Below are 12180 nucleotides of genomic sequence, written 5' to 3' on the forward strand. Positions count from 1 at the left end.
CGAGGAGAGAAAGCTGGCTCATAGTCAGCAAATGAAGGAGTATTGGAAGAAGAAGAAAGCAACAACTTTACTCAAGAGTAGATACGAGCCCCGTGGTCCTCAGTAGGCCTAAACGACAAAGAATAATAATAATAATAATAATAATAATAATAATAATAATAATAATATCGTCCCACGGGAGAAAATGGAATGTGCTACACATTAAATGCACAGGTTCACTGATGCCGTTCGCAAGAGACGCCTGAATTTCTGTGGCCATATCTACAGAACGGACAGCGACAGACTCACCGGAAGATTAAAGTAATCAAATAAAAGAATGTGAAAATAAACTGGCAAGAGGAAACTAAGGCCGACCTCCAAGAAATAAATATCACGGAAGACATCATAGAAGATCGTGAGCATCTAGCACAATAGTAGCCAAGCACCAATTCGTGGAGAAATCCATAAAGGAAACTGGTAGGAAGTGGTCCACAGAACTCAATATGCAACACAGCGCGTTCATGAAGAGATTTTGGAAGGAGAAGACTGCGAAACCACCATGCCAACATGCTCTTTGAATGGGCATAATGAAGGAAAAAGAAGAAAGAATAACAATGTAACAGCAATGACATTCGCAGTTTAAACGGGGAGTAAATATTTGTGAATGACGTCAGGCTCCATAACTCGTCTGGTGTGGAATTTCAGACCCCCGTAGAACCTACTGTGATGGAGTGGGAGTACTATTTGTTGGTGAGTGCGGGTCTGGAGTTGATCATTCTTTGAGAGTTTGATAAATCTGGCCGCTAGGTACTGAGGTGTACAATTGTGTAATTGGCACTGCACATGGAGTTGTTTGAAGATTCAGTATAGACAGTTTTAGATATGGAGTGGCACCGTTTAACGTTGAAGATGAACTGCATGCAGGAATTTTGAGCTTTCTATACTCTAGTGCAAGGGTTCTGAAACTTTTTCGGTCGCGCCTCCCCTCTGAATCATGAAATATCTAGTCCCTTCACCACCCCCACCCCCACCCCTCATTTTTCTTTTCTTTCTTGGCACTTCTCACATGCTACTTTTGTACGACAACGGATTTGTTTTTCTGTTATTTAAAAGAATGCTGGTAGAGCCTAATAGTCCTCTTGATATTTACGCACTTTGCTTTGGTTTTGAGGTTCAGCATTTGTTCAGCGCATGACCTTGACTTGCGAAACCCAGCCTGGTACTCTCCGATGCAGGAGTCTAGTTGAGCCTCTACTCTTGTGAGTAATACTTTGGAGAGTATCTTGTACGTCACTGATACAAGAGAAATCCCTCTGTAGTTGTTGAGATCTGATTTGTCGCCTCTTTTGTGTAACGGGTGGATGATAGCTGAGGTCCAGTCGCTAGGTAACGCTTCTGTCACCCAGATGTTTGATATGATTTCATGGATACTTTGGATTGACTCCTCATCAGCGTATTTCCAGAGCTCTGCTATAATTCCATCCTCACCCGCTGCTTTGATACATTTCAATTCTGAAATGGCTTTCTGGATCCACCCCTTTGTTGGTGGGAGAGAGTCCGACTTAGTAACATTCTGAAGTTCGAAATGCAGTTTCTCCTTGGGTTCCCTTGAATTTAGAAGGTTGTTGAAATACTCTGCTAGAACTGTGGTGCACTCTTCATTGTTCATTTTCAGCTTTCCGTTAGTTCCCCGAAGGTGAAATGTAGGGGCTGATTAGGGTGTTATTTGAGATTTAAAAGTTTGGTAGAAGTCTCTAGTGTTGTTTCTTTGAAAATGATGGTTTTGTTTTTTCTAAATTACTCTTCTTTACTTCCAACACTTGTCAGTCGATGATGATATGCAAATTATATTCATTGCACGCAAGGAATAAAAAAGAGCGAATGGCGTACTAGGTATATGCATAAGTTGTTGCCAGTTTTGTGGTAAATAAAACACTTAATTTTCAAGGGAAATTAATTTCTTGTTTATTCAAAATATTGGCAATCGGCTTCTACATGTTTCGCCCATCTTTCAGGTAAGTTATAAATACCATGCCAAAAAAACCTGTATTTTGCGGCAAACCATTTGTCGAGCCATTTTCCAACTTATTCAAAATTTCCATCAATGCGTGATTTAAATTAATCATTTCTATGCGATAGCGTTGTGCATCAACAGTTTCGCCTGGAACTGCTCGTCTTCGTACTTTTATGGTCTACCAGAGCGCCCACTGCCTTTCACACTGAAATCACCACGTTTACATTTCCGAAAGCGTGTTTCACATGTTCTAATCGATGCAACGAGTTCGCCATATTATTGCCATTGATGCTTTCACGGTCCGTGCTTATAGACATGATATAGGCTTTTGGGTTTATGGCGTGTCAATAAAATAAGGTACCCTTTGTCGTGGACAGTCGAGATTTTCTTCTGATGACGCAGAACACAGTTCTCTGCGAAACGTAAAGAATTGCACCTTATTTTCTTGTCTGTGTTCACCGTACGTTTCTACCAGCAAACGATGACTTTCCACGGCCTTTTATTTTCGATTAAATGATAACAGCAATGCGTGCTGGAAATGTACTTTTTGAGGCACAAGTGTTTAGCGGACTCAACTTCTGTGTGTTGGTAGGTTAATGTCAGACGAACAAACTGACGTATGTGTCAAATTCATACGCTGCGTACTGTTCGCTGGCGCCATCTCAGAGTGAAATCTGAAGAGTCTCATGTATACACCTTGTATCACGCTTGGATCTTTAAAACCTCAGAAAAGAAATAAATTACAGAATGTTGATGCATTTGTGGTTATGCTCAAAATGTGAATACGTAATATATCATTCACAGCAGCATACATGAAGGAAAATTCACACTTTAAATATTTAGTAGTTTAATAAAATTAAATTTCAGAAGAGAAATGTAGTTTTGAAAAGGCAATATTGAAGGCAGTTTAAGAAAGAACTTTGCCTAATTATAATTTAATAAAGGTCGAAGTCATTTCAAGTCAGATTCCTCTTTGTCGCTGCTGCTTGTACATTGGGATTAATGACACTCATATCGCACGGACTGTCTGATTCCCAGAATGTCATCTCTTCGTCACCACGCGAAAAAAGGAGCACACATTACAGCTCTTAACGCTCACCAGAGCCTCGTTAACAAATTGATTGTTTCTAGTTCTAATGTAAGGGGTGACTGTTCTGAAGGATCAGAACACTGAAATATTTACTATTTTTGTTTTTATTTATTCCCTAACTTAGAAATAGGTTTAGTATGGCCAAACTGGCAAGTGAATACATCACTTCAGGGGCATCCAAACTTTTACTTTGTATGCTATGTTTTGAAACAGCTTTCCGAATGAAGGGGAAGAAGACACTTTCTGCACTGCAATGTAAAGTGTTCCTCGTGTTCCAGTAATAATTTAGGTTCGGTTTCGTATTCTGTGACATTGTTATGATGAGGGAAAAATAAGCCTTCATTTCATGTACGGATGTATCTTCCTATGTTTTACCACAATCCTAACCACCCTAAATTCATTGTGGGCATATTTATTAGTTTCGTGTACGACCTACACCCAGAAACTGTTGCTCAAGAATTGACTAAATACATTTAACTTTGTTCTAGATTGAACCAGTTGTCGAGTAATCAATGGATTGACGGCTGAAAGGGAAGTTTACTGGATTATTCAGCTCGTGATTCACTCGCGCACACATCGCTTTCGTTTACACACTCCTCGCTGCTTTCACTCAAATTGTCATAAAATTACCTTTACTGAATTCGTCATTATTTATATCACAGTCACTTCATTTAGAACTTCGTTAAGCCATTCATAAAATCCACCAGATCCGATAAACTTTATTCCGTTCAAATTTTGGCGCCGCCATGATCACAATATAAACAAACCGCACACGTATCTGAAAAGATATCCATCGAAGATAAAACATGTACGTGAAAGAATCGATAGTGGTGAAGAAGCTTCCAAATGCTTCAATACACGCTGCAGATATCAATGATCAGCACTATCTATATGTATGAATAAGAAATTCGAGATTTAAATGGCGGGACGGGCAGCGCTTGTCTTTCGTCAGTACAGCAATTAGGAGCCGAGACGGGCAGTAAACGTCTTTCGTCTTCAATCGGTTAATGTCATGAATTCTACCAGTTTTACTATTAAGCACAATATATCCGTTTACCACGCTCTACACCAACTCAATGGAGGTGAATGGAGGCAGTGTTTCCGTCGAGCTCTCACTCGCGTGTCGAACTGCGAAGGCATGGGCCGTCGGCATCCTTCATTTTGAATTGCTTGCTTATATTAACCCTGGATTAGTAAGGTGTAGGTGTTGGAGCACTATGAGTAAGGTTGGGGTGTATGCGAACACCATACATTAAAGTTTAAAAATAATGAGCTGAAACATTTTGAATTTTCCTTTAATAAATAGAAGTTACAACCTAACAATTTATTATAAATTAATAAGAATACAATTACGTTTAAAAAATTATAGCCAGTATATAAAACACAAGTTCTAAAATGTACTTTTCAGAAATGACGGTTCTTTTTAACACATTTCAGCCAATAGAGCTATTGCAGGTGATCACTTTGTGTTCCTGACATGCCGGCCTCTTACAAACACCACAGAAAACTTTGGTTTTGTATTCTTTATTCCTTGGACAGGCATAGCATCTTCCCTAAGATCCAGAAGGCCCCTGACCGGAGCTGCTCTCCAAATACAAGGGACAGTTTCCATTAGAAGTCGTTTCTCCATCCATGGAACCATCAAATGCACTCATAACATCACCTTCAAATTCTTCCGGCAATAAGCCGTTCTTCACTGGCAGAGAGCTGCTTTTTACAAATGTTTGTCATCGCTGTCTCGTATTACACAATTACATTTGGAATGGAAATGAAAATAAACCGTTCAGTGGAATTACACAAGAAAATTGAGTAAGTTGGGATGAGAAGTTGTTCCAAGGTCAGTGTTCAGAAAACTGATAAACACACAGTGGCACTGACTACCTGCTAGCGAGGCCAAGGAAGATGAAATAATTCATTGCTTCCAACTTCAAACCATCCCTGAATGAAAATGCTTTGAGGTGTGCCGCATCCAGGGTTAACGACAACGGATCTGTTCTTGCATGTTATTCTGACTGAAATTAATTGAGAGATTATACTTTGGACATTTTGCATGCAGCATCGCATTATGTTATGACCTGGCTAACGAAGTACAGTATCTCGATGTCTCTGCGCGGTAGCAGCAACCAACAAACGTGCTTGACTGGTTTCCTCGCTGACGGCAGCAGTTCGAGTAGTGGAGTCGTGCTCACTGCCAGCTCAATCAGTCAGTGGTTGACTGAATTGAAGTGTCCGTCTGGAGAACTGAAGACTTGTTGTGTCTGTCGCCGTGGGAGAGAAAACTGGATATCGGCATGGGGCTGTGAAAGGAATTGAGTGGGCAACGTACATCATTCTGAACTGCGAGACTCTTGTCTTCGGGATGTGAACTGAGGACTGCGACAGCGGCAAGGAAGTGACGGAGTGAGACAGGAGATAGTGAATTACTGTGATCTGTATGATGATGTGTAAGACATGTCCTTGGTATGCCTGTGTGTGTTAATGTGTACAGTTATTATTATGATATTTTAATCCTTATTTTTGTATTATGTTACTGCTGACAACAGTATTGCCCGAAGTGAAATTTCTCCACTTTTATGTCTCTCTAATTTAATTTGATTTCCTTTCCCTGAAAGTAAGTGTTTCTTTCTTAATCTGCTTACCCTCCAGGGTTGGTTTCTCCCTCGGACTCAGCGAGGGATCCCACCTCTACCGCCTCAAGGGCGGTGTCCTGGAGGGTGAGACATTGGGTTCCGGGATACAACTGGGAGAATGACCGTTACCTCGCCCAGGCGGCCTCACCTGCTATGCTGAACAGGGGCCTTGTGGGGGATGGGATGATTGGAGGGGATACACAAGGAAGAGAGAAAGAAGCGGCCGTGGCCTTAAGTTAGTTACCATTCCGGCATTTGCCTGGAGGAGAAGTGGGAAACCACGGGAAACAACTTCCAGGATGGCTGAGGTGTGAATCGAACCCACCTCTATTTAGTTGATCTACCTCGTACCACTTTTCAAATTTCGTGGCAGAGCCGGGAATCGAACCCCTGCCTCCGAGGGTGGCAGCTAATCACACTAACCACTACACCACAGAGGCGGTCGAATATGTTGCCCTTCTCCGTGTGACTGTTCTCTCATTATGTCGTAGTATCTGCTGTCGTGTCCGGCTCCATGGCTAACTGGTTAGCGTCCCGGTCTTTAGTTACAGGAGTCCCGGGTTCGATTCTCGACCAGTTGGGGAATTTTAACCAACATTGGCTAATTTTTCTGACACGGGGGATGGGTGTATGTGTCGTCATCATCACCATTTCATCGTCATCACGACACGCAGATTGCCTACGGGCGTCAAATCTAAAGACCTGCACCTGGCGAGCCGAACATGTCCTCGGACACTCCCGGCACTAAAAGCCATACGCCATTTCACTTCATCTGCTCCCGTAATCAGACTCATAGGACCTTAAGTCCAGTTGTACCAGTTTTGTGGGTGGGAGGGCAAGGCGTTTTCTGCCCCCACCATTTATTTCCCCCAACAAAAAAATAAAATTCTCCTTAGAGATGTTAAGTCCTGTTAAAACGTAGTGTTTGTTAGTCTTCAGAGACTGCTGAGGGGAAGTTGGTAGGTGGTTTATATGGGATTAGAAAGCGGGCATTCCTTGAGAGAACTATACTGACTTAGCAAATGTCATGCGATAGTCACCTAATAGCGTATGGGGCCTCCTCTGGCCCTGCGAACTGCAGTGAGACGCCTTGGAAGTGAGCCGACAAGTCCCTGGTAGTCCTCTGGACGCAGCTGACACCAAATCGTCTGCACAGCGGCCGCCAATGCTGGTCTGTTCGTGGGTGCAGGATCCATGGCACGGAACCTGTGTTACAAGACATCCCAGTTTAGGGTTCATATCGGAGCTCCTGGGTGGCCATGGCAGTCGTTGGACCTCCATTGCATGTTCCTGGAACCATTTCCGGGCGACGTGGGAGCGATGTGGCGGCGCGTTATCATTTTGAAACACGGCAGAACTGTCTGGGCGCTGATAGGCCAAAAATTGGGTGGAGATGGTCTCCGAGCAGCTCAACATACCGCGTACCATTCAAAGTCTCTTCCAGAACAACTAGGGAGCCCATTCCATACCAGGAAAATGCACCCCAGACCACAACAGAGACACCAGCGCCCTGGACCACACCTTCGAGGCAGGCGGGATCTATCGCTTCATGTGGTGTGCGCCATACACGGTGCGTCCCATCCGCATGGTACAGTTGAAATCGTGATTCGTCCGACCATATCACGTTACGCCATTGTTCCAGTGATCATCCCTGGTGACTGGCGGCAAATTAGCGTCGTTGTGCCCAATGATGTTGGGTTAACAGTGGCACCCGTGTGCGGCGACGGCTCCCATACCCCATAGAACCCATGTTCCTACGGATTGTCCACTGAGAGACGTGTCTTGCACGGCCTGTGTTGAATTAAGCCGTGATTTGTTGCACGATTGCCCGTCTGTCACTATTGACAATCCGTCTCAGATGTCACCGGTCACAGTCATGGAGGGTGGCTGGACGGCCGGTCGTTCGTCTGTTGCGGACGGTGACACCCGCATTCAACCATTCACAATACACCCTGGACACGGTTGATCGTGTGAAGCCGAATTCCCGCACCACTTCCGAAATCGCACTTTCTATCCGTCGGGCGTCGACCACCATACCCCGTTCAAATGGTGTCAGCTCACGACGACGTACCCTGTTACACCTGTTACATGCACAGCCACTGCTCACAAGCTCTCCTATACAACTGCCGCTGGCACAGGGGGCGCATCAGTGCTTCGCTATCACATGGCACTTGCTCAGTCAGTGTACATTTCCCAATAGAGACTGCTTAGGCGGTCCACCTGTTGACAGAGATTTTCACATTTCGTTTGATGAAATGCATAATATATAATAATAGAACATTTATTAAGAAAATATATGTATGAATCAATTTCTAAATTTTCCTTGTGACTACCTTTCTAGCTTCGTACATAAAACATTCCTTTATATTTTTTGTATGAATCAAGTTCTATTTGCCTGTTTACTTGTGAATGTTATTCAAAACTCCGTACGTAAGACTCGTTCAAAATGTATTTGAGAAACAAGCTCTATTATTGTTGTGTTTGTGAATATTGTTATTATTCTTATTGTTATTTGCATAAATAGTTGTTCCTTATTTCAAATGCCTGAGTTCATATTAATCACCCACCCCCCACTTCCCAAATAATTACCCGAAATGGCGCTCCTGCTTAGTCATCAGATATCTGTAATACTATAGATTCATGTCTTTGATGACATAATTCCCCATTTGAATCTCGTATCCGGTCTCTTGTTTCCAGTTCATCGAAGTCACCACCACAGTGGACATGCCGTGGACAGCTGGGGTGACAAGGACACCGAGGAAGGAAAAGACGCTGGTTCGCGGCCGCCTAACGCGTTGTTACCCGGGGCCATGAAGCCTTTGCCACCGGAACAGGTGTTTCTTTCGGAAAACTGCACGGTCGTGTTAGCTCAGACGGGAAGTACTCCCATAATGCATTGCGAGGTGGCGGACATCGGAGAAGGAACGGTGAGTCTTATTTTCAACTTGTTCTTTGTCAGTTCTCCTTTATATGAAGCTATTCAGTATTACTCCTTTACTAGTCGATATTCTTTGTCATAAGCATTTTCCCTTAAAATCATCATTCTTTGTTCATTCTGAATTCCGGGACAGGTGACCTCGTGGCGACCAACATTTATCATACTCTCTTTTGAAATGTGACCATATTTGCCTATTTATTAGTTAATTTATTTAAGGCGACACTCCGGAGATAAAAATATATGTTTACCTAATGCATGGATTTTCACGGAACTTTGTGGGAATGCGATCTACATAAAAGTAGAGATGTCACGAACATTTCTTTCATATATTTTTCCGAAATAATTGTTTGAAATTTTCAATTCCATTTTTTCGTGCAATTTAATTAACATGTAGTGTATATTCGTAATTAGGTAAATAATACTTCTTTTAAAAACACTACGTATCGATTTTTCTGCACGTACTTGATATAGGGAATATATCGTTCCAAAGTTTGTGTAATTTTTACGTTCTAAAATTTTCGACTTACAAATCCCTACTACGTGAAAAAATTATGCAATCAAAAATTCCATTCGCAGGTTTTTTTATTATAGCTGTGATACACATGTCATACAAACTTTGTTACATTTGGCAGAATATTATAGGAGAAAATGGGATTTAAATGTAAAATTACAATTGGCAAACAAAGCATTATTACAGTGATAATTTGTTTAAATTCAGCGGAATAACTTCGTGACAAGAAAGAAGAATTACATCTAACAAGCCTTAACAGCTTTATTTCTAATAATAATAATAATAATAATAATAATAATAATAATAATAATAATAATAGTAATAGTAATAATGATAATAATAATCCCATATTGGCTATGTATCAAATAGAGAATACTTAAAAACGACTTAAATATTAAAAACAAGTGGTCCGCCTAATCAATACAATTTATAATTTATGATATTAGTACATGTTTCGTCCCATAACGGACATCATCAGCTATGATAAATTAACATTAATATATCAGAACACAAAATAGCTAACATTAAAATTGGCAATAAACATTAAAAAACATTGATGTATGGTACATTTAAAATACAATCTTAGCAAATTTTGTTAAAATTACAAGTCGATAAAAATAGTTGAATTGTCCATTAAGCTCTTGATAATGTTCTTGGGAATAAGAGTTGTGCTTTATAAAATCTTAAATGATCAAAGACTTAAGAATCCTTCATCAAGAAATACTTTCAATGAAGATTGCTATTCACAACAATGGTCGTACACACACCGGTTTTCGCGGGTCATTTTTGGGGGGCCAGGGAAGGAAGTCCTAGTCGTACTTGGCAAAAAAAATATATAAGTAAATATTGAAGCGAAAAGTAAATGAAATAAGCCACCAAAAATATCTGGTTGTACTCGCGGAGCGCCTGCAAGTCATTAGCCGTTATCCTCATATTCTCGTGTTTGTAAGTAATTCAATAGAAAGGGATAGGTTTTACAACGCTTTGAAGAACCTGCACTATTGTATCTACAGGGGAAGACAGTGCCATTGTTGAGACTGGCTGTCTAACTCCCCCCTCCTCACATTCTCACATCGTCCTTCGTTTATTGTTCTAATAATGCTGGTTGCTAATTTTGCCATTCACAGCGAAATTCGTTCATCTGTTTGGTTTTCGATCTTAATTTTTTAGTGGAGTGATCGTGTTCGTGAATGAGGCCGTAGGAAGTTTATTTGTTAACGTTATTTAACTGTTCGGTTTTCATTTTTGATGTGTTTAGTGGTAAGAATATAACATCAGTCACCTTGAGCAACTACTATAAAAAAGGTCAGGTTATCAAAAGAGAAAAACAAAAGAAGTGCGCGAGATGGAGGATTTTATAAATCCTTGAAAATATTTATAAAATAGTGTTTGTCTTGTGTATTGCCTTGCGTGTTTATTTGTCTATTCCAGCAACTGTTCCCAGTGCTGAAAGTGCGTTCTCAACGCTAAAAGGAGTAAAAGATGTGCTTTGCTCGACAAATGACACAAGAGAGTCTGTCAACCCTTGGTTCATGAACTTGGAAAGAATATCAGCATGGATGCTGCCACTAATAACTCTACAGCAAGGAAAGCACGAAGATCCTCTATAAGAAATGTGCTAAACGCCGGGCCCCTTTACTTTTTTGTATTAGGTAAAGGTAAGCCCGAAGTTACATCGTACGTACATTCAGTTGAGTAATAACGCATTCTTACTTTTAAATATAGTGTTTGTCCTACCAGTAGATCATTAAAATGACGTTTTTTGCACTATCCTTTTTGCATTTAGGAACCTGAAAACATTAATAACTGCTCACATGCATAATTTAAATAAGTTAATGATTATACTAACTTTGAGGCCAATACTTTAGGATTGTATTGTACTGTACCGTATGGTAATATATTTTATCTCAAAAACTTACTGACTGTTACTTTTATTTCCTTTAGAAAAGAAGCTATCGTGCCGTTACATGTGGGCTCCGCATTAAAGGTGGTCCTCACCTTAAAGTCCTCGTAAAATAGTAAATAACTTTAAATTATAGAAACAAACCTATTAGGTAAAGCAGAGCAGAATTTAGTCAAATTTCATTTAATGAAAACTATAATTATGTATGGAAGAACTAGTCCAGTATATCTATATAAAGACTTCGTTAATGTGCTGAACCTTGGAGTGAAACTAGGGATAATTTTTAAGACAGTTGAAAAACGCATTTTCAATATTTATTCAATCAAAAACAAGATACGGTGCGTAAAAAGATTTTAAAAACTAAACTTGAAATTTTGGGATGTTTAGAATTAATTTTGTGAAGATTGAATTTTAAGAAATATATAAGAAATTCACAAAAGTCACTTAGAAGTTTCGTAAGGGAGGTCAACGAAATTTTCTTGCCCGGAACATTGTTGGGCCAGAGAGGGAAGAGGGCGGCCCTGTCAAGGCATTTGCCCGGGGCCCGTCAAAGCTGTCTTCGCCCCCGGATGTGTAACAGGAAGGAACATTAGCAGCGATGGGATAAAAGAGAAGGTGCGAAAGGCGAGGATTACCCATCTTGTGACCAGAGAAGTGTACAATAAAAGAAACAAATTAACGGATACAGCTCAGGCATTACAAGGCCGAGACTATGACACTTTGAAGACATTGGAGAGAAAAGAAAGAAAGAAATTCTGAGAAGGATACTGGGACCAAAAAGAGGAGGTGAAAGATGGGAACGAACTTTACCGAAACATTTTGACGATCTTCGAAGAAATTAGACTCGAACAGCAAGATTTGCTGGACATGTGCTCAGGATGGACATGGAGCGCAAGGAAGATACCGGGCAGGAAGAGAGGAAAGACGGATTGAGATGGCGATCAAGGTGGAAGGGACAGAGAACGGGAAGAACAAGTATACACCAACGAAAAAATGTCTCAACTCAGTGACAGAGAAAAGAACAGGAATAGGATAGAGAAGCACCAGTACGGGTGGTAAGAGAAGAGGATACTAAAAATAACACATGAAGGAAAGGAGAGAGGGAGAGAGAGGTT

The 12180-nt window shown here is 40.9% G+C and overlaps 1 protein-coding gene across 1 annotated transcript in view; it reads left to right on the forward strand.

Annotated features, from left to right (window-relative positions):
• The first annotated feature begins 5183 nt into the window (after nucleotides 1-5183).
• LOC136877286 (zwei Ig domain protein zig-8) overlaps nucleotides 5184-12180 on the forward strand; it is an 831749-nt gene continuing 824752 nt past the window's right edge. The window contains exons 1-2 of the mRNA XM_068225724.1: nucleotides 5184-5286; nucleotides 8411-8640. Coding sequence (XP_068081825.1) covers nucleotides 5184-5286; nucleotides 8411-8640 — 333 coding nt within the window. The remainder of the gene's footprint in view (nucleotides 5287-8410; nucleotides 8641-12180) is intronic.

Source organism: Anabrus simplex, chromosome 1 (genome assembly GCF_040414725.1).
Source record: "Anabrus simplex isolate iqAnaSimp1 chromosome 1, ASM4041472v1, whole genome shotgun sequence".
Lineage (NCBI taxonomy): Eukaryota > Metazoa > Arthropoda > Insecta > Orthoptera > Tettigoniidae > Anabrus > Anabrus simplex.